The sequence below is a fragment of the Meriones unguiculatus genome, chromosome 1 (assembly GCF_030254825.1).
Source record: "Meriones unguiculatus strain TT.TT164.6M chromosome 1, Bangor_MerUng_6.1, whole genome shotgun sequence".
Lineage (NCBI taxonomy): Eukaryota > Metazoa > Chordata > Mammalia > Rodentia > Muridae > Meriones > Meriones unguiculatus.
The window spans coordinates 107,654,468-107,676,987 of NC_083349.1; the positions used below are offsets into that span (position 1 = coordinate 107,654,468).

Sequence of the window (22,520 nt, forward strand, 5' to 3'; positions counted from 1 at the left end):
AAGGCAACACAGAACCGAAAGATGTGAAGGGGGCCCACAAGCACCTACTCTTTCACAAGCCCTCAGAGGCTAGCTAAAGGTCATCACAGTCTTTTGACAGAGGGAGAAAATGTGACTTACATCAGGAAACAACCAGAGGTGGGACTGGAGCCAGAACTGCTTTGTGACACCCTCTGCCTCGCCCTAACCTGTCACATTCCTGATCATTCACGGGGGCAGATTAAAGCCTGCAGGAGCTCTGGGTGGGTTCTAGCAGAGTTGTGGGTGGCCTGGTATTTTATCAGCAAGGAAACTGGGGAGCTGACACACTTGGGGGACTCCTCTCTCCCTTCTTTGATGGCAGGAGCATTGAGGGATTTATTGGGAAACTGTGGGCTTGTGGGTGTTTGGATAAGTCTGGAGAGGCAGGCGACTTTCAGTCTAAAATAACTGTTATCTTCTCTACAGAGTCTCATGACACCTGCTGTACCCCGAGCCCTTTGCCTTAAAGGAGAAACCTTCTGCTTCCCTCTGGGCACACACTCCTTGTGACTCTTGAGCAGGTTAGAAAAAACTGGGTCAGTAGCATGGAAATATCACTTAGCTGCCCGATAAAGGTGTTATCACCTTTACTGCCGCCAATACTGAGGACAGTCAACAGCGGGATCAGAGGAGAAAGAGAAAGGAACCCAGCCCTCCTGTGCTCTCTTCAGCTCTTCCTCTCACATTCCAGGACTTGTCTGTGCTCTGGGCTGCATTTTCCCCACAGCTTCCCTCTGGTCAGCCGGCCTCCCTCCTGCCATTTGCTGCTGCACTTGTCTCATTATCCCCATACCCTTGGCTCACAAAAGGCCTCTTGCCAAGGGTGTCTGCCCCGCCCTCTTCCTATACGTGACCTCAAATTCACCTCCAATCCCATCCTCGGGGCCCCTCCTGACCTTGTGGTCCATACTGCATTTGGGGAACTGGCAGCACATCCCTGCTGTCCAAGTTGCCATGTGCCCTTATTCTAGTTGCTGGTCCCTTCCCAGCTACCTTGAACTCCATGAAGACAGAGGCCATACTTGGTGTCTCTTGTCCCCTCTAGCACTAGGCACAGCAAAGTAAAGTCATGTGGCAGAGTGGGTAGAGGCCCGAGGTTTGGCTGAACTGGCATGGTCAACATTCTCACTTGCGAGAGGATGGTAGGAGGACAGGTGTTTACTAGGGAGCCCAGGTCTGTTCTCTGCACTTCATGGGAGAAAGGCTAGCAGTGGTCCTCAACCTGTGGAAAACCTCTATCTCCAAAAACTGTTCATATTAAAATTCATAACAGGAACAAAATCACAGTTATGAAGTAGTAACAAAGATAATTTGTGTGTGTTATGTGTGTGGGTTTGTTTGTTTGTTTGTTTTGAGACAGTGTTTCTCTTCTGTAGCTCTGGGTGTCTTGGAACTCACTGTGAACCAGGCTGACCTCAAACTCAGAGATCCACCTGCCTCTGCCTCCCAAGTGTTAGGATTAAAGTCATGTGCCACCACTGCTTGGCGAGTGAAGTATTTCTAATTCAAAGAGGAAGACAACCCAATTTCTATTGCTGGGATTCTAAAGCTGTGGCAGCAAGGTCTGGGGAAATAATGGCAGAAGAAGCTTCCTGGCACTCTGAAAGGGCATCAAGATTTGGGGTACCTTCTACCCACTAATAGTCCCAAAGGCCCTGGGGAATATTTGGGGACCTGGAAAGCCTATCACTGTCACCTTATAGAGGCCAACACACTTAGATACACTGAAGTGACACACACTGAATGTGTGTTTTGTGTTGTTTGGGGAGTGGATACTCTGAATGATGCAGGTGTGAAAGGATCTAGTTTGAGCCCAGCTCCTCTCTCTGAAGACCATGCTGGCTTTAGGTGCCACCTAGGCCTTGACACCTGCATGGTGCCAGCTAAGTGAGGAAAGTGAGCAGGAACTGCGAGGGCGCCTGCATCCTGATATGAAACTTGAAGCAAATCAACTACCCAGTCTCTAGGGACATGGCTGGCCTCTGGGGAAGGTAGGATGGAGCTTTCCCTCCGGTCCTGCCAGAGGGTCAAGCTTCTGGCACTGAACTAGGGCCAGCATCCCCACTGGTGTCCTGCACCTCTTCCTTGGCGCAGTGGGCAGAGATGTGATGGCAGCGGCTGCCCCTTTGTGAACCAGCTCGCAGGCTCGCATGGGCCTCACATCTCCACACTTACCATGCTGTTCCAGAGCCTGAGGGCAAGTGTGGTGGGATCCTGGGGTGAGGACTTCTCCTGGAAGAGAATGAGGTAAGAAGGGACTCTGTGTCACTCACACTCACTTACTCACTCACACACACTCACACACACACACTCTCTCTCTCTCACACACACACACACACAGAGGATATGATAGCCTCTATGTACTGACTGACCCATGTGGACAGGGCTGTGACCCATCCAGCTCTGTCCCCACACACACACACACACACAGAGGATATGATAGCCTCTATGTACTGACTGACCCATGTGGACAGGGCTGTGACCCATCCAGCTCTGTCCCCTAGCATGCCCCTCCCCCCCATGATGAGTACTACATTTACAGGAGTGCTGTCTGGGGTGAGGGTTTGGAGGTCAGGGCAGACAGGAGCACAGTGGATCTCTGCTTGCTCTGTATTTTATGGAGCCTCTAAAACTGAACTCAGAACAGCAACAGGTGACAGAGGTGTGACATAGCTGTGGTCTGAATGAGGAAGGCAGGCACAGGCAGGGGGTCCTTTCCTCCTTATGAGCCATGGCTCTAAACAGCCAGTAAGTCTTAGAGGTAAGCACAGTGCCCTGAAGGCTCAGAGGCCACACAGACCCTGGTTAGCACCTGCCCCTCCCTCAGTGCTATACAATCCAGGTAGCCCTTTCACCAGTGACCTTGGGGAGGAAGATGCAAATGCCTTCCCTCACCCCAGGGATGGAGGTAGAGAAGCACACAAAGAAAAAAGCTAGAGGTGGTGGCCTTGAAAACACCATCGTCAGTACATCACAGAGGAAGGAGGTACCTGGGGCTTCCCAAGCCCCAGGCCTTGAGATTTCTCATATTTGTTAGCTCATTTGTTAGCTATTTGTTAGGATCCCGAAATTCACCCTAGATGGATGGAATATTAATAGCAGTCCTTATGTCACACCTGTGAAACCGAGGCATGGAGAAGTCAAACCACTTGCCCGAGGTCACACAGTTGACCCCTTCCAGAAGCAGGGCTGAGTCTCTTCTCTTTACTTTGGAAACCACCCTGCCTCTCAGAATTCTCGTGGGGTTATGGGACCCTGTGAGGAAACTGCATGAGATTGTTGATATTGTCTCTGACACTGTACATATGGTATTCAGTAAAGGCTGGGGCTTCTGTAGAGGAGGGTCAGGAGGAACAGGAGCAGGAGGGGGAGGAAGAGGGAGGGGTAGATGTGTGGCCCAGACTTCCTCACTATCTGCTATCCATACTCTCGATGCCTCACATAGCTTACTCACCGAGGCTGATTCTATCTCATAGAAGAAAGGCTGGAAAACCACCGCAAAGGACTCATGCTTGTTGAACTTACTAGAGGCCAGGAGATTTTCCCAGGAGTCCTGAAGGGAGAAGAGAGTGCATGTTAAAGAGCCCAAGCCAGCCACCTCTCCTTACAGTTTGGGGCTCTTGAAGAATGGAACTGAGTTTTCACTTGTCTCTGAAGCCCCAGCACTAGGGCATACCAGACAAAGGGCCGGAGGCTCTTCTCTGGGAACTCAAAAAGTACAAGACAGCCTTGCATGCCATGGAGGAGCCATGTCCTCTTTGGGGGCTCGGTCTGCAAAAGCACGTGCCATTAGCACCTCCTTTTCCCCCAAACTCTGGAGTCACACAGCTGCACTTACACCTTTGATGAATGCAAAGAATGTTAACATTCAGCAGGCACTGTATTTTGAGCTGTTTTCCAGCTCAAATGATGACTTTCACTGAGCCCACTACACCCTACTTGGCCTCTTTGGTCAACTAAAATGTATGGCTTCAGGAGCCATGGCTTGCCTCCATGCAGGCACCCTCTGGGTGAAACAAACCACACATGTAGCAGTACCAGCAACAATGCCAGCAAAACACATTTCAGAACTAATGGGTAAAACTTCACTAGCTGTTTTCAGCACGACAGGCTCCCCGACTCCCTCACGTGCTCTGCCTCCCCACTATTGTAACAGTGTGGGTTCACCATAGGGAGTACTGTGAGGGAACCTCCCACTGGCTCTCAGCAGTGCCAAATTCAGCCAAGTCTTACTACCCCCGGCTTAGCTCACCAGCACCTCTGTTCTCCCCACGCACGCCCGTGCCCCCAAGAGCCAGCAGCCCAGGTTCCAAGCGAGGCTCACCTGATAGGACCACTGCATGATGGCCTTGGACAGCTTCGTTGAATCCTCTGAACAATTGCAAAGCTGTGGTGCAGGGCTGCGGATCAAAATGAGCCAAGCATGATGGATTTTACACTGCTGGGATAGGGTTTGGGGGGTGGGGGGACGCTCCAACCAAGAGAGTGCAAGGGGTGGGTGGCAGGGCAGAGTTGGTTAAGAAAAAGGGGAGGAAGTTGCAGCCTTGGGAGGTGCAGAAGAGAGGCAAGTGGTGAGCAAGATGGTTACTGTGTCTTAGGGTTCCTAGTGCTTCAGTGAAAGCAACCTGGGGAGGGAAGGGTTTGTTTGGCTTATAGATTCCAAATCACAGTCCACTGAGGGAGGCCAAGGCAGAAACTCAAACTGGGATGGGATGTGGAGGCAGGAGCTGATGCAGAGACTATGGAGAAATGCTGCTTACTGGCTTGCTCCTCAGGGCTTGCTCAGCCTGCTTTCTTATAGCACCCAGGACCACTAGCTCAGGGGTGTCCCCAACCACAATGGGCTGGGCTCTCCCCTGCCAATCACCGAATAAGAAAATGTCCTACAGGCTTGCCTACAGCCCCATCTTATAGAGGCATTTTCTCAATTAGGGTTCCTTCCTCTCAGCTGACTCTAGCTTGTGTCAAGATGACACAGAAATAGCTAGCACAACTGATCCCTTGTCAACTTGACACACAAACACATCACTCACTGTCAAGCCACAACCTTTCCTTTCTTGTTCATCTCCTAAATCTCATATCAACACACATCACAATATAAAGCATATCACAAAGTTAAAAGTCCCAGTCATCAGTGGGCTGGGGGAGGGGTGTGGGTGGAGAAGAGGGAGGGTGGGATTGGGGAGGGATGAAGGAAGGGGGTTCCGGCTGGGATACAAAATGAATAAATTGTAATTAATACGAAATAAAATAATTTTAGAAGTCCCACACTCTTCACAATTTCAAACACTTCAAGATTAAATCTCTTTAAAAGAAACCCAAAATCTCTTAAAATATAAAGTTTCCATAAAACTCCAAAATCTCTTTAAAAGTTCAGAGTCTCTCAGCTATAGGCTCCTGTAAAATCAAAATAAATTACTTTCTTACTTCAAAAGAAAAAAAGTAGGGCACAATTACGCTCTGAATAAAGCAAAGCCACCCTCCAACTGTATAAATAACTCAGTGCCCAATGTCTGGAATCCACTCACAATCTTCTGGGATCCTCCAAAAGGCCTGGGTCATTTCTCCAGCTCTGCCCTCTGCAGCAAACACAGACTGTCTCCTAAGCCCAGGCCAGCTCCACAGTACAGCCTGCTGTCTTTGGCATCTCCAAAATTCCAGGATCTCTTGCAGCAACAACAGGGCTGAATGTTTGCTAGTCTCTCCCTCTCCTGGGCTCTCTTCAGGGACTCTGTCCCTGTTTTCACAGTGCCAAACCTCAGCTGTTCTCCATGATGACTTCATGCCTCTAAAGCCAGTACCACCTGGGCTCTTACACTACCAAGTTCGGCTGCCGGAGGAGAACAATCTTGGCTGCCTTTGCAACACAGCTTCTGCTTGCTAACTCTCAGGAAACACTTTCCAGAAGTTTTACCTCAACCACGCCGGTTTCTTATTAATCATCTCCAATCTCCAGGGCCAGCATCAACCCTCCCAGCAAAACAAAGGCTTCACTTTATTTCTGGTTATCTTATTAATCACAGCAGATTCTCCAGTTCCAGGTGAGACCGGAAACACAGATTCTTAATTCAAAATGTGCAACGACCCGGACAGAGTCAAGTGACCCTCAAATTTTCTTTTGAAACTTCACAAGCCAGACCTGCGCTCAGATTCCAAAGTTCTCTCACGGTCCCCCCAAAACAACACGGTCTGGTCTATCACAGCAACACTGCACAGACCTGGCCCCACTTTCTCTTAGTTAGAGTTACTATTGCTGAGACAAAACACCACGGCTTAAAGAAGTTTGAGGAAAAAAAGGATTTATTTGGCTTATGTATCGTGAATCACTCCACTGAGAGAAGTCAAGGCAAGAATTCAAACCGGGAAGGAAAGTGAGGCAGAAGAAGCTGATGCAGAGACCCTAGAGAAGGGACGCTTGCTCCTCAGGCTTGCTCCACCTGTTTGTTTGTTTGTTTGTTTAAATAGCACTCAGGACCACCCGCCCAGGTATATTTCCACCCACAATGGGCTGAGCTCCCCTCCATCAATCACTAATTAAGAAAATGCCCTACAGGCTTGCCCGCAGCCTGGTCTTACTGAGGCACTCTCTACATTAGGGTTCCTTCCTCAAAGATGACTCTAGCTTGTGTCAAGTTCAAACAAAAGGCCAGCTCGGGCGTGGAAGGCGCCCCACGGAGCTCTTGTCCACAGGATCAGGATGTGCTATGAAGATATTCTTCCTCCGCTTTCCACATGCTCCCTTCCCCAGAAACGTCATCCTTCCTCTCCTGTTCCTCTCTGCCTTCCTTCCCCTCCAGAACCCCTCTTCCCTTCTCAGCTGCCCTTATTCTGACTTTCTTCATATGAACAGCTCTTTTAGAAATCCAAACACAGTATTCTGAAGCTAAAGCAAAAATCTTATGAAAAATTTCAGAAATAAATGAGAATCAAGTTCTGAGACACATTAAAATACTACTACATTAAAATACTATTTTTTTTCTAGTCACGTTCCAGAATGCTTTGCCAAATGTGTGTGTGTGTGTGTGTGTGTGTGTGTGTGTGTGTGTTTAAGACTGTGTCTCATGTAGGAGCCCAGGCTTGCTTCAGACTTGTTGAGCACAGGTTTGCCCTCTGACCCCTGCTGTGATTGCAGATGTGTATCACCACACCTAGTTTTATGCTGGAGACAGAACCAAGTCTGTGCATGCTAGGTAAGCACTCTATCAACTGTGAGGGTGGGGCTCTGTCACTGCATCAACCAAGTTAACTATTGCAGCATTCCCACTGACTCCACCACTCACATGGGCTACTCACATAGCCCAGACAGCTACTGATCTCTCCAGCCTCCACGCTTGGGTCTTCCTGGGGATCGGTGTGTGTGGGGAGCCCATGCAGTGCTTGAAAGGACTCTAGCCAGCCTGGGCATGGGAAACATAGTGCTGGCAGGCCTGTCCTCTGCCTTGCTAAAAACTGTTAGGTTAGGCTTCTAAAGCTAGCCCTCATGGTCCATTCCCTTATTTGGTTAATTCCTTCTCCTGAGGCTGACTACCAAGGTCCAGCTATCAAGGTACTAAAGTCCAGCAATCAACCTCCCCCTTTGGCTCACCTACATAACATGCCCAATTAAAGTTAAACACCTCATTCTAACACAGATTTTTCCCCCTTTGTTTTTATAAACTAACATCTTCTGAAGGGCCACATCTGTCCCCTTTCTATCCAGAGGCAGTCCTTTGTCCTCTGGGACAAAAACCCCTTACCTCTCTCCCTTGCACCTTTTCTCCCCTCTCCTTTTTTCCCATTCCCTCCTCTTCATCTTCCTCTATCTCCTGTCTTTTTCCCTTAACCCTGCCCTTTGTTCCTCTGGCTCAAATAAATCTCCTTTATGCTGAGAACATGGTCCTGGGGTGTCTTGATCAACTTCTAGGTCCCTACAGTACTGGCATGTGAAATCCACACAACAGATGATGGTGTGCTCTCTCCTTACCTTAACCCAGTCTCTTGGTGCTGATGAGCCATGGTCAAAACCTCAGAGAGATCTACCACATTCACAAATGCTCTGGGGACCTAGGAGATATGAAGAGGGAGAAGAGCTGGGGAGGGATAGGCATATGTCAAGCTGCCATGCTTCTGAGCCCTCTGGATCTCTGTAGGCCTCATTGGGGGGGTCACACTTTGGAGGGTTTGAATGAGGTTGGTTGGAAGCTGTCACCCCTTCAGCTGTGCATCTTGGAAACACAACTCTTGCCTCTCCGCTGGCCAGTGCAGCCCAAGTCCTGGGGAACCACAGAGCCACTGCAGTACTCCCGAGCTCTCAGAGCCTGCAGCTTCTACAAAGACTAGCCTCAGTCAGAAAGCAAGGGTGCTCAGTCCTCGGAGAGCTGCCAAGCCCCTCTCAGGAGCATCCCTTTTCAGGATGGGTGAGAAGATGGGGTCCCTCGAGCTTTCCATGCCTCAAGGTCTTATTCTCCCACTCCAGCAAATGCCACCAAGAGTCAACCAAATCCCACCTCAGCTGCCCAGAGAAGGGCTTCAGGGGGCAAATGATGCTTGCTTCATGTTTCATGTCCCAGGGCCCCAGGGGCTGGGGAGCCAGTGCCTCACCTCCTGGTGCAGGTAATCCAGGATCCCACTCAGCTTTTCCATGTGCCTCATCAACTGCCTTTTCTGTGAGAGAAGAACAGGGCTGAGCAAGGGCAGCAACAGGGAAAATACAGGCCCAGGGATCCAGACTCAGATGACCCCACAGAGACTTCCAGATGCTCAATGGAGGCCATACTTCCCCACAAGTATAGAATCCCAGAGCTGCTTCATCTTGGCTTAAGTTTTGGGTCCAGTCTCTGTTTCTCTAACCCATCCTCCACCAGAAAAACAGCCAAGCTCCCACGAGGGAGGCCATCCACATCAGAGAGGGACAAGCCCAAGGCATGATGAGAAATACTGCGGTGGCTCTGATGCTCCCGGCAAAGGGTGGGACACATTCCCAAGGGCTGAGGGGGTTGTTTTTACCTGAAGAAAATCAAATCTGAAGAGGGAACATGACGAGCCTGGATTTAGAGACCCAGCCAGATCTCAAACCTTCCAAAGGGGGACCTGGTGCAATTGCTAAGCAGACAGAAGGCATCTGCCACTCAGCCTCAGGACCTGTTTGATCCCAGGATTGTTCTTTGACCTCCACATGTCATGACATCTCTCTCTCTCTGTCTCTCTCCTTCCCTCCCTCTCTCTCTTTCATATACACACAAACACACATACACTACATACTAAATATGCAATCAACAAGATTTAAAAACAAAAAGAAGTGAGATGGCTCCTTGGGTAAAGGCACTTGCTGTCAAGCCTGAGGACCCAAGTTCAATTCCCTAGACCCACATGATGGAAGGAGAAACTAACAGGTCCTCTGATCTTCACATACACAGTATGTCATCTTGTGCATATACACACCCACACCCACATACAAAATAGACAAATAAAATATAATAAAAAATGTTTAAAACTCAAAACTTCCCGAGGGCACAGGCTAACTATCCCTTATCTGAATGTCTGGGGGCAGAAGTGTCCCTGACTTTGGAATCTTTCAGATGTGGGCATATCTGCACAGACTTTATCAAATGAGTACTTATTATCTGAAAATCCCAAATCTGAAATGCTCAAAAGTGTCTGGATTTTGGATTTCTAACCGGAAATCCAAGCTAGGCTACTAGCCAGATCCCTCCTTCCTCGCCCCATCCCAGTCCCTCCCTGTGCCACGTTTTTCTTGAGTAAGAGAAAGGGTCCCAGAGAGAGCGTTGAGAAGGCCCCATTACTGGAATGTATGAATCCATCCACCCCCACCCAGCACAGCCTTCTTTCCCCTTTTTTGCACGGGAAGAAAATAAGCAACTGAGAGCACCTCTAAATTTGACCCCCGGTTATCATTTCATTGGGAGAAATAAATAAAACACCCAAGAAGACGAGCCCCTCAGCTGGCTGCAAACTAGCTGTCCCCTGAAGCAACATGGCTCAGACAGCAAGACAGGGAAAGGCAAGAAGCTATGCCATTACCTGGGGGAATAGGGGCAGGGACTCCAGAGACAGCTGCCAATCATCAGTTGAGGGCTGCAGGGAGGGCCGCCTGCCACCCACTGCGTAGGAAGAAGAGCCCATCCCTGTCTATCTGCTCCTGAGGAGCTGGTGAGAGACTGGCCACCCAGCCCCTCTGTTGCAATGGCCAGTGATAAGCATTCTGTCTGGATTCTTTTCAGCCCTAGGAAGTGGGTCCAGAGATGTCTCTGCTACTCATCTGTTCCATATTTGGGGCATCCACCCTCCACAGGAGACCTGGAAGAGCTTGGTGGCCCCACTCCCAAGCGTGATCTTGCTTTAGAAACCTTGGGTCAAGGGTTTGTCTCTGGATATTTGGGAATCTAGGCTCATCCAGTCATCACAGGCCTGGAATGGTTGTCACTTGGCTCACCAGCTGTCCAAATCTTCCGACTACTTTGACTGTGACTCGGTGTGTAATTTTCTTCTAATGGCAGTCCAGTGCATGCATCCAGAACAAAGAAAGCAAAGACCCCATGGACCCCACAGCCCCCTTACTTCACGCCATGAACTGAAGTGTTTTATAGTTTATTCTATCCCATTTCCTTCTTCCTTCCTTCATCTTACAGTTTTTGTTGTAATCTTCCTGACTTATTTGTGAGGACTCACTAATGACCTGAAAACCTAGAAAACAATTTTATGTGTGCAAAATAGTGAAAAACTTGAAAGAGATAAACAGCTGTCAGTAAGCCGATGCTGAATCAAGAGGTGGCAAACTCGCACTGTTGACTCACTCAGCAAGAATAGGTCTAGTCTGAGGGTGTCAACATGACAACGTCTTAAAAATATGTGATGAAAATACACACTACACACCTATATGGAAGCGTCACTTTGAATCCACTAACATGCATACCGAATACATTTTAATGAAAACAAAGACTATTCAAAGTAGGAAGAGACTTATGTACTACTTGTGTAACTAAAAATTAATAAAAAATAAATCACACAAGTGGGACACATCTACTCAGAATGTATCATGTATTCAATAATGCTTGAAGGGATGAATGCATGAAAGGCAAGAAATACGTAAGACTGCTTGGCTGCCAGTCATAGCGCAGAGAAGAAATCATGAATGAGTGTAAGCGTCTGCGAATTTCACACATGAAAAAAAATCAAACGGCAGCCTGAGGAAACTCATCACAGATGTGATAGCATGTGCTCGAGCCTGCATGTGAGAGGGTGAATTTACGTACGGGTATGATAATGTGCGAGCGGCTGTAAGAGGGATTAGTGGTGGCTGTGAGGAATGCAGCAATGTGCAAATGCATGCTTGAATATTTCAATGCATAAATACATAATTCATGAGTTAATATGCATGTAAATTTCACGTGGCACAAGTAAACAGAAATTTCCATCATTTGCGTACGACACACTCAGGAGATCTGCAGGAACAATGGACAATGAGAGCTGGCCAGGGAAGGGGGATTTTTTTTTACCACCATTCTCCTGGGGTCCCACAGAACAAAGGAAAGGGGGTGCAGCTTTTGGAAGAAGGCAAGACATGGCAGGGCAGGGGCACATCAAGAAACGGAGCCATGCCTGAGGCTTGGCCTGACAGAGTCCTGAGAGCTGGGCTGAGGGGTCAGTAGCAAGTTATGGAAATTGGCAGAGACAGCTTGGTGGCAGTTGGACTTTAGACTCCTGAAGAAGACCGCATACGCCATTGTCACAGCCTATATTCCCCAGCTACGCTTACACTTTCAGCCGATCAGAGCTAGTTTCTGATAAATACTGACGTCACAATCTGTGATAGAATTACCTGCGCATACATCAAATGAAATGACATGTTTTGTCCCCAGGAAAGCCAGTGAGCCTGAATGATAAGATCCTGCCCTTGGTAACCTGAGCTGGGGCTCAGGGTTAGGAAGAGGCAACTATATGCATCCTATGCTATTCTGTATGTTTAATACTCATATGAAGGCAGAACGAAGAGAGGGAAAACAACTCTTAAATAACTAGGAAGCTGATACTCTTCAGGTGTAGGAAGATCACTGACTCAGTTTCCCTAGGCCCTGATTTATTTTCCTAACACGAAAGATTGGTGAGAATACAAACCATAGCAGAATCACACTAAATGTAAACATTCCTGAGTAGCAAAGGAGTCATCAAAGTGCAGAAAGGGCCCACAAGTAAGAGAAAATCTTGGGCAGCTATTCATTTTACAGGGGGTTAATGTTCACACTATATAAAGGACTAAAAATATTAAACAACAAAAAACAAATTTTCTAGTCAACAAATGGGTGGAGGACCTGAATACAGTTCTCGAAAGAAGTGTAAGCAGCCAATAAATGCATGAAAAACTAACACTATTAGTCAACATAGAAGCACAAATCAAAATTACACCGGTATTCGTCCTATTGCGCTCAGATGACTCTCTTCAAACAAACAACAACAAAAGCTGGAGGGGAAGAGGGGAAAGGGACTCCTTACATAGGACTGGTGGTTGTGTGAATTAATGAGTTACTGAAAAGCAGTAGTAGAGGTTCCTGGAAAAATGCAGAACAGAACTAGCGTATGACCCAGATGCAGCACTCCTCAGAATCCCAGAGGGTCCTAAGTCAGGGTACATTAGTGATGTGTATACATCATGCTTCTCATGGCACTGCCACACAATCAGCCTACGTGTCCACCGCAAATGAGCAGATGAAGACGACGTGCTATATCTACACTGTGGTAGGCTCCTGGGAGGATATGGGGTGAGTCTACTGAGACTCCTAGTGGCAGGAGTCATGGAGACTGAAGAGGCCACCTTTTAGCCAGACTGGGCTTCTGGTAGAGGGAGGGGGACCACCCCACCCACAACAATTCCACCCAAATTTACCCTGCCTACAAGATGTGCCTGGATAAGGATGGAGCAGAGATTGAGGGAATGACCTTCCCCATGGGAGAGGACCAACCTCTGACACTATTAATGATACTCTGCCATGCTCGCAGACAGGAGCATAGCTGTCCCCTGAGAGTTTCCACCTAGCAGCGGATCGAAACAGATGCTGAGACTCACAGCCAAACATTAGGTGGAGAGCAGGAAGTCTTGTGAAAGTATGTGGGGAAGGATAGACAGACACAGAAGGGACAAGAATGCCACAAGAAAATCAACAGAGTCGACAAACTTGGGCCCAGGGGGCCTTGTGGAGACTGAAGCACCAACTAAGGACCATGCATGGTCTGGACCCAGACCCCTACATACATGTAGCCAATGGAAAGCACAGTCATCATGTGGATCCTCAAGCAAGTGGAGCAAGGGCTGTCTCTGACACGGACTCTGTTGCCTGCTTTTCAATCACTTCCCCCTGGTGGGGCTGCCTTTCCCAGCCTCAGCAGAAGAGGATGTGCTCAGACCTGACACCACTAGATATGCTGGGGTAGGTTGGTAGGAGTTTGGGGCTCTCCTTTTCTGAGGAGAAGGGGAGAGGGGATGGGAGAAGAAGGTGGGAGGGTGGGACCAGGAGGAGAGGAGGGAGGGGACTATGATTGGGATGTAAAGCGAATGAATAAATAAATAAACTTATATAAAATAAAAAAGTTAAAATCATTCTTGGCTCTGTGATGGTTATAAATGAACAACTTTAGGCATACACTTATGACAGCTTTAATCCCACCCAAATCATAACACACAAAAATGGTTAAGATGGTCTATTTTATGTTCTATGCATGTTATTACACTAAAATACTGGAGGAAAAGAAGCAAATACATATTATTTTGTTTGTTTTCTTGAGAATTCATACATCCACCCATTCATACATCCATCCATCAGTCCATCCACCCACCTGATTCACTTATCCACCTGTCCTAATTCTGAAACAGGAGGCCTTATCCCCAGCTCAGTAGACAGTGCTCACTCAGGCAGGTTCAGCCCCTTCTCCATACCAGCAACTCCTCAGTCTCCCTCCTGGCCTTCAGCTTACCTGCTCATCAGAGGGACACAGGTGACACTGGCTTGGGTTACTGAAGAACATAGTGATGAGTTTCCAGTCATTCTCATAGTCAAGTTGCTGCAGCAGAACAACAAAGAGACGGTGGTAAGAGCTTGGGCCAGAAGTCTGTCAGTCCATGCTTCTCAACCGCACACACCAGCTACCTTAAAATCGCTGCAAGGGGTTTGAGTTCATTAGCCTCGAACACCTGATCCTCCTGCCTCTGCCCCTGAGCACTAGGATTATAGGCATGAGTTACCACTGGCTTTGATGTCCTGTCTGTCTGTCTGTCTATATGTTTTCCTTCCTTCCTTCCTTCCTTCCTTCCTTCCTTCCTTCCTTCCTTCCTTCCTTCCTTCCTTCCTTCCCTTCTTCCTCTTCCTCCTCTTCCTCCTCCTCCTCCTCCTCCTCCTCCTCCTCCTCCTCCTCTTCTTCTCCTACTTCGTTGTTGTAGTATTAGTACTTGGCAGTCTAATGTGGGATAACTGTTCTATAAAGCAACTTGGACCTTGTTGTATTAAGGGGTAGATCTTGTTAAAAAATTATTTTTCAATATCAGACTGAACCTAGGGTCTATGTACATAAGTACTCTGCCACTGAGTTACACATACCATCTTTTTTCACAATTATAAAATTTTCACAATTACAAAAATTTTAAAATTTCACAAAATTTCCTAGGCTGGCTTTAAACTCACTCTGTAACCCGACAGGCTTTGAACTTGTGGTCCTCCCGCCTCAGTCTCCCAAGGAGCTATAATGACAAGCCTGTGCCGCCATGCCCATCTCTCAAAGGATATTTCAAAGAAAGGAGGACCATACAAGATTTAGCTACGGTGATGCCTTGTTTGTAGGAGCAGACAGCATAAATATCTGAATTATTGTGGAAGGTATGCTACACTAATGTAAAATAAACACTATGTGGTTGTTAAAATGATAATGGAAAGTGTTAATATTGCCAGAAAAACGGAGAAAAGCTGATTACAAAAAACATACATATCCAATAACACCTATCTCATATAGATGTACATACTTAGACGAAGTCGTTACTAGGAATTATCTTTGGATATCAGGCTGAAGGATGGATTCAAGATTACATTTTCTTTCTGATTTTTTTCTTAATAGTGAACATACTACATGCACAACAAAGAATACTTGTTTTCTAAGGCAGTACTGGTATAGAAAGGGAAGACTGTGAATTCTGCTCTTTAGGGTTTAGCTCTAACTGAATACGTGAACTTGGCCTTGTCACATGATGTCTTGGAATTCTAGTTCCTTCATCTTTAAAGTTACAGGGTTGGATTCAGGACCACCAAGCTATTAGGCAGAACAACGCCATTCTGATTATCATTATTTTCAGCTAACCCATTGCCAGCGAGACTGGAGTTTGTTTGCTTGTTTGCTTGTTTTTTGAGACAAGGTCTAACTCTGTAGTCCAGGCTGGTCCCAAACTGCCTGGGATTTGGCTCCTCCGCCTCCTGAGTGTTGGAATCATGGCCTTAAGTCACCATCCCTGGCTTTGACAGGATTTAAAAATCACCTAGGAAACACACCTCTCTGCTTCTTGTGAGGGCAGCCCTAGAGAGGTTTGGGGAGAGAGACACACCCTACACATGGTTAGCACCATCCCATGGGTGGGTAGATAGACTGAATGAAAGAGGAAGGAGGAGAAAGCCAGAGCGGCACCAGCATTCATCTCTCCGCCTCCTGACCGAGGGGACACAATATCATCAGATGTCTCATGCTCTGATTCCATACCTTCTCTGACATGGCCGACTGTGTCCCCACAAACCATGAACCAGAATAAATTCTTCCTTCCTGAGTTGTTTCTTGTCAGGTAATTTAGTACGTGTATGTGTGCACACACGCACGTAGCCTGGAAATGGATATTAGTTATCTCCCTCAACCACTCTATTTTTTCTGAGACAGCATCTCATGCTGAACCCAGTGCTCTCAAATTTGATTAGACTGGCTCGTCAGTGTGACTCAAGGATCCTCCTTGCCTCCTCCCTCTGTGGTGCTGGGACTACAGGCACATACCATTCTGCCCAGTTCTTACGTGGGTGCCAGGAATTAGACATGGGTTCTCCAGCTTGCACAACAAGCATTTTTCTGACTGAGCCATCTCCTCAGCACTGTGGTAATCAATAATAGCAATCACTACTACAGCGACAATGGCCGCTTTTGTTGAGCTTCAACTGTGCCAGGCATGTTCAATCCTCCATAAATCCTATGTATCAGGCTCTCTCAGTACTCTTCCATTTCTTAAATAGGAAAACTGAGTTTAAGGGAGGCTGGGTGCCTTGCCCAGCATCACAGCGTGATGAGCAGAAAGTCCAGGTCATGCGCAAGCTAATCTCTCTCTGGAACCCAACCACCTCCCTATGTGAAAGGTCATTTAGTCCATCTGCTGATCTTCTGCAGTTCTACACAGGAAATCATTCTAAATAGAGCCACTCACTCTTTTCTCGGGCGATCTCTAAGTATTACAGTGGAAGGCACATTTTCTAAGAGGCCAAGACACGAGAGTTGTGCTTATGGCCAGTTGGCCCCAGGGTCATCTCCACTCTGAGTCTTGGTCTTTGTCGTGCAGCAAACCACAGCCCACCCACACCACAGTTTGACAGCGTCTTACCGGGTTCTCTTTTAAGCTTCTCACCAGCTCCTTAGCCTGAATCCACAAGTCTCTGTACAGAAGCAGGGGAGTAGAAAGGACAATCAATAAAGTCTGTTTTTAAGGGCCAGGAAGCTGATCCCCTCACCCCAGCACAGATGCCAATCTCTGAACCCGAGGCAACCCTGAAAAACCCTGGCTTCTTGGGGGGAACAGACTGGACCTGACTTTTTACAGCCAACTGAAATCAGCAGGGGGAAGGTATTTGGGCACTAACTCGGGAACACCTCTATTTTAAAGCTCTCCGGCCGGCCATTGGCGGTCCCCGCTCGTCCCTACACACCCAAGGCCAGCCAGAGTGCACAAACCCAGAGAGGGACAAGAATGCGACTCACTCATCGGTGCTGTGGGCCGCACCACTCCTCCCAGGAGAGCACGTGGGCATCAGAACAGAAGGGTTGTAATGTCTGATGATATCTGAAAGGACTAGAGAGAGAGCCAGGGGTCACCTCTAAAGAGGACTGATTCCCTAGGTCACAAGACAGCATCGCTCTGCTCCCTCCGTTGTAAGGCACAGCCTTCCCACCATGCTGTGAGGTCACCCCCAAGGCAGACCCTGGAAAGTGACGGGGAGCTAAATTGAGTGTCTGTCTAGGTGGGCCAGGCCCAAGGTTGAATGCTCTCCAGGCGTTCTCTCGTTCACTCCTGGGGAAATGAGGATGGAGATGTCAGGCAAGTCCTGTCAGGACTCCCAGCACACAGAAATGACTGGGATTAGAACCAGAGCTCTGGGCTGCCTTGCCCGTCTCCCTTGCTCCTCGTGAGTGACAGCAGGGTGGGGAAGCTCCAGGGAACACGCAGAGAACATGTCGCCAGGCTGACAGTCAGAAGACCGCTAAAAATAGCGCTGTCAGGAGTGTTTAAGTCGGGTCTTGCTCTTGAGAGGGGACAGGGCAGAGCAGAGCAGGGGAGGGTGGGCTGGCTGCTGAGGGAAATGCCTCTCTCTCCCCTCTCTTTTCGCTCCATCCTCAAGGAGCCCTGGAGTTTATGGAAACAGGATCCAGAGGGCTGCAGGAGAGAACTCTGTGGAGGGGCACACTCTGAGGATACCAGGCAGGGACCGAAAGGAAAAAGGGGCTGGAGGTCAAGGGACAGGTTGCTTGGCTTCATGACCTTAGGTGGCCATCTAATTCATGCTATTTGGCATTGCCATCCTTCCCTCCCCTCCCCTCCCCAAGCCGGGTTTTCTCATCTGTGACAAGCTTGCAAGGAGCCCAGGCCCATGGGAGGGAAATGCAGAGCTTTGTGCTTGGTTCAGTATCATAAGAATGGCATGCATGTGTGCTTGTGGGGACCACTTCATTCTTCACGAGCCAGCATTTGCCAAAGGCCAGTGAAAGCACAGGAGTATTAAGTCATGGTAATAAGTCACCGAAAGAACTGCTTTCCGAGTTAAAAGTGATCAAGCTTTACCTCAGAACTTTTCACAAAATTTTCTCTATCAGTTTGTCTTACCTGCTGGGTTCTTAGTTTATGGTTACTTAGCCTTTCTCTTGGATGTTTCATGATGGCAGGGGGCCAGAACAAAAGGCAAGGCATGGGGGATAGATGCCTGGCAGTTTCCAGGGACCCTTGCTACTTGCTAAACACACAACCTTGGAAAAGTCCATTTATTTACTCGACATCAGTTTTTCCATCTACAAAATGGCACCAGGGCTGGACAGGGTGTGTCTTGATGTGGAGGTCACTAGAGTGCTCTAAATCTCTGGGATTAGAGGATGGGGTGAGCCTGGGTCAACCCATCATGCACTGAATGGGTCTGAACATCCCTGGAGCACTTTCTCAGCAGAACTCCTGCCATGGTTGTCAGAAATGGCCGTCAGCCATGCTATGTGCTCCTCCCTACTCAGGATACCCTCAGCTTCAGAAGTCCAGATGCCGAAGGCTTCAGATGCAAGATCTACCCTCTGTCACCTCTCCTGTCCTCTGCCCTGTCAGGAGATCCAGTCACTGAGTGTTTAAAACGGGTGATTGGGCATGAAGGCCAATGACAAGCCAGGCAAAGAGACAGAGTGGCACTGGGGCTCTAGGATCCAAAGAACACCCCCAGGCGTTCCCAAACTGACCACGCCTTTCTAATCTCCTACTCTTTGAACAGAAACAAGTCCAGGCCTTGACATATCTGTGACAGACACCACGTCAGTGACCACTCTGACTCCTGTCCCTAGACCCTCCTACCCGTCCTAACCCTCACCTGCCAATCAAGTGACAGGAGGGCCAGGCAGTAGCCTCAACTTTCCTCATTGGATCATGAGCAAAGGAGGGACAGGTTTCTCCTCTCCCCTTTCGAAGAACCTAATACATCACAAGGCTTTAGTGTCAGCTGCCAAGCTCAACTGACAGGGCACAGCTAGCCCCTTTTCTCATTACCAGCAGGGTGGCAGCTGAGGCGTGCGTCTGCACCACAAGCTCATCGTGCGAGAAGCCGGCCTGGGACACTCTACCCAGGCTAGTTCAGCAGCATTAAGGGATTCAGGGTTTTAGGCTAACTTGATAGTCAAAAAGTCCTCAGACATCAGATGAAGAAAGTCAGGTCACAGAGAGTGAATTCCTCAGCACATTTGTACTCAAAAAAGTGAACATGTTAATCACAATTATTACCTCCTTTTATTTTCTTCACTTCATTTTTCTAGAGCCTGGATATCTTTTTTTTATGGCGAGAGAGAGAGAGAGAGAGAGAGAGAGAGAGAGAGAGAGAAAGAAAGAAAGAAAGAAAGAAAGAGAGATTATAGAATAAGGTGTTATTTTAGAAATAATTGGAAAATCAGGCTTGGGTCTTCCTCCTGGGAAGGAGGAGGGACCCAGGACATTTTCTCAGGTAAGTATCCTTAATCCATCTTTGAGGTCTTGGAGAAGCAAAAACCCACAGGGTCACCCAGTCCCCCTTTCATGCCCCTTAGTATTAACCCATGCATCCCTCATGATTTCTGTTCAGGACATGTGACTTTCTATCCTGTCTCCATCATCTCCTTTCTAGCATGCCTTTCCCTTTTCCCAGGTACTGGTGATAAAATGAACAATAATATACATTTTCCTTATGAACAAAAATGTTGTGTCACTGGGGTGGGGACAATCTGGAATCTGGCTGGAAACCCAGGACTCACCTGTCATGACTCCCATGCACACATGCTGTGGTTCATTCTCGATGCTGCAAGAAGCGAGCAGACAAGGGATCAGGCTTCGCTTGTCACCCACAGGAGCCTTTCCTTGGCCATTTCCTAACCGGCTTTGGCCTGTCCTTGCCCTAAGGTTAGGATCCTCCAGACCCTCTTCTCAAGCTCTCTAGTCCTGCCCAAAGCTGAAGGGGACATGAGTCCAGTGTGAAATGACTCTGGTCCAAACCCTGCAAGGTCACCTAAGAGCAGAGGGAGGAGGCTTTGTGACAGATGCAGGAAATCCATCTTTCTGGCCTTTCCCACTTCTCTCTCATTCACCCAGAGGAACCACAGGGAGTCACAGGGAGGGTGGCAGGAGGGTTTTGGTCACTGCTGTGTCCCCAAGCCTTAAGCAAAGACTTCAAACTCTCTAGTCCTTGGTGTCCCCCATCAATGAAGCAAGGAGTTAGAAGAGAGTATTGTGGGCTGTCTCTGCTAGCTCTGTGTTCCGGAATGGGTACCTTTGAAGCTTCTCCACGTCAACCATGCCAGAGCCTGGAAACTGGAAGAAACACTTGGTGTGAGTAAGTCAGCCAGGGGAAGCCAGCACAGCACAGGGAGGCTAACAGAACACAGGAGGGCCAAGTCCACCTTGCTCACTTGATGGGGAGGAAGACACAGCCTGCTCCCCCACAGCTTGTCTGTCAGACCCTCACAACAGAGTAGCTAACAGCTTTCCTCAGAGCGTAGATTTACACACATCATAAGTTACGTTATATTTTATACAGAAGCAAAAGATCGCTTTATGCTAAAACCCTCTCCGATCTAAGGGTGACTTTGTTGTCTCTCTCCCTTTGGCTACAATGTAAGCGCCGTTGAGGGCAGCTGCTTTCAGCTGTTTGATTATATTTCTTTCACCTAGTTCAGTGCCTGGCATGTTGTAAGCATTCAGTGAATGTTGAACAAGTAGATATCTTCTTAACAAAGTGAATTTCTGTTTTCCCCTCGATGAAATACTGGGTAACGCAGGGTGCTCCTTGTTAGGGAAGTCCTATTCACAGTGCAGAGAGAAAGACAACTTCACCCTACCCTCGAGGACAGGGTCATGCGCTTAGCAAGCTCTCACGGAACCATGGCTAGGACATTGAAAGCACCCCGCAAATATTAGTTATTAATAGTAGCTTCATAGTTTTTGACACTCAAACACACGCAAAGTTTAGATCTATCAAAATTACTAGAAGACAGGATGCCAGGTATAGTGGCACCAGGTAAACAGTTAATGTCCCCATTGTCCCAACCCCAGCTTCTTTAATGAGCATGGCTATGCCAGCCACCAGCTCCAACCTGGCCAGCCCATGGAGCTGGGTCACATCTTTAAAGCTGGAAACACACATATTTGAAACTCCCTGATTTCAGTGTTGGCAGCTGATTGAACTGAAGGCACACTGTGTTTTAAGACCACAAATTTGACTCTTCTGTTATTAGCTGACGGAGAGCACATCTTGTCCCCATAAGGGACAGGGTGGTCAAGAGAAGGAAGAAGGAAGGAAGGGAGGAGAGGACAAGGCTAGGAGATGGGGGAGCTTATCTGGGAGGTCCCAGAAACCATGAGAATGGCCACTGTTCTTTCTCGTCAGTTATTTGCTGAACTATGACCTCAAGGTCCCAAGCTAAATAAGAGACTGGCTCTCCCCCAAAGAATATAACAGAGTAGATCGTAGCTCCTGCTGTTGTCATGGAGATGTCTTTGACAGTTAGACATGAAAAGCAAAACGATTTTCGGAGGTACTGTCATGTGGTGATGCCACTTAAGGCTCAGCTGTCACTTATGTCCCTATAGACTGCCATCGACTGTATTCAACTGTGTGTGTATATACAAGAGTGTGTAAATGTTAGGGAAGTCAAGGCACAAGGCATGAATGGATCTTCTCTTTTTTTTTCCACCCTGTACATCTATCTGGATTTTCTTGTATAAAATACGTATTGCAGGTACTACTGAAATACATTTTGCAAATAATTGCGTATCTTATTTTCAAATGTTTGGGAGAGACTATGAGTTTAAAACAATCAACAGGTTTAGAAAATCCTAAATAGGTGAGCACATTCACTTCAGAGACTCCAGAAACACAAAGCAAAAGTGTCAGCCTTCAAGACCAGACAGTCCTCTCGGGGCAGTCACCCCTGCAGGAATCTGAAGTGTGGGCCTCAGTGTGTTGAGCACAGGCTTAGCATAGGCCAGCTGTCATCTGGAAGAGGAGATCTTTGCTTTTTCCTTCCCTTCCCCCCTTGACAGTGTTCCCGAGCCTCCTCTGCTTGCTCCATCGGCAGAGTCACAGGAAAGCTCTGTTGGCCAGATGCCAGGGCCCCGAGGCTATTTCCTAAAGTTAAGCCTACTTCTCACCACCTTTCTCCTGGCCTCAGTCAATTCCCCAGTTCACGTCATTCACAGTTGCTTAATGACTAGAGGAGGTTCTGGATCTGACAGCTCTCACACACCATGCAAGCAGAGGTGGTATTCATAGAGATGTCAGGGTCAGAATCCCAGGCCAGTTCCAGAGAGGCCAATTATTCGAGAGGAGTGAGGAGAGAAACTTGGGAATCCCAGGAGCACTGGGTGGCAGGTTGAGCCAGGCCAAGAGGGGGCTGTGTTTGCGGGGGTGCAGGCTGGAAGGAGAGCCTGAGAGAAAGTGGAGACCTCCCCAACTTAGGTGTAAAAAGCACAGGAGAGCTCTGGGACAGAGGGCAGCAGGTGACAAGTA

At 48.1% G+C, this 22,520-nt stretch overlaps 1 protein-coding gene across 2 annotated transcripts in view; it reads right to left on the bottom strand.

Moving 5' to 3' along the window:
* Plb1 (phospholipase B1) overlaps positions 1-22,520 on the bottom strand; it is a 137,415-nt gene that overhangs the window by 77,534 nt on the left and 37,361 nt on the right. For both annotated transcript variants that reach the window (XR_009584651.1, XM_060364727.1), the window contains exons 7-16: positions 20,283-20,323; positions 19,771-19,814; positions 17,002-17,092; positions 16,628-16,679; positions 13,987-14,073; positions 8,602-8,664; positions 7,985-8,064; positions 4,346-4,421; positions 3,476-3,574; positions 2,197-2,253 (exon numbers count right to left, since the gene is read on the bottom strand). Coding sequence is in view for 1 of the 2 variants with exons in the window: in XM_060364727.1 (XP_060220710.1) it covers positions 2,197-2,253; positions 3,476-3,574; positions 4,346-4,421; positions 7,985-8,064; positions 8,602-8,664; positions 13,987-14,073; positions 16,628-16,679; positions 17,002-17,092; positions 19,771-19,814; positions 20,283-20,323 (690 nt within the window). In the remaining variant the exon portion in view is untranslated. The remainder of the gene's footprint in view (positions 1-2,196; positions 2,254-3,475; positions 3,575-4,345; positions 4,422-7,984; positions 8,065-8,601; positions 8,665-13,986; positions 14,074-16,627; positions 16,680-17,001; positions 17,093-19,770; positions 19,815-20,282; positions 20,324-22,520) is intronic.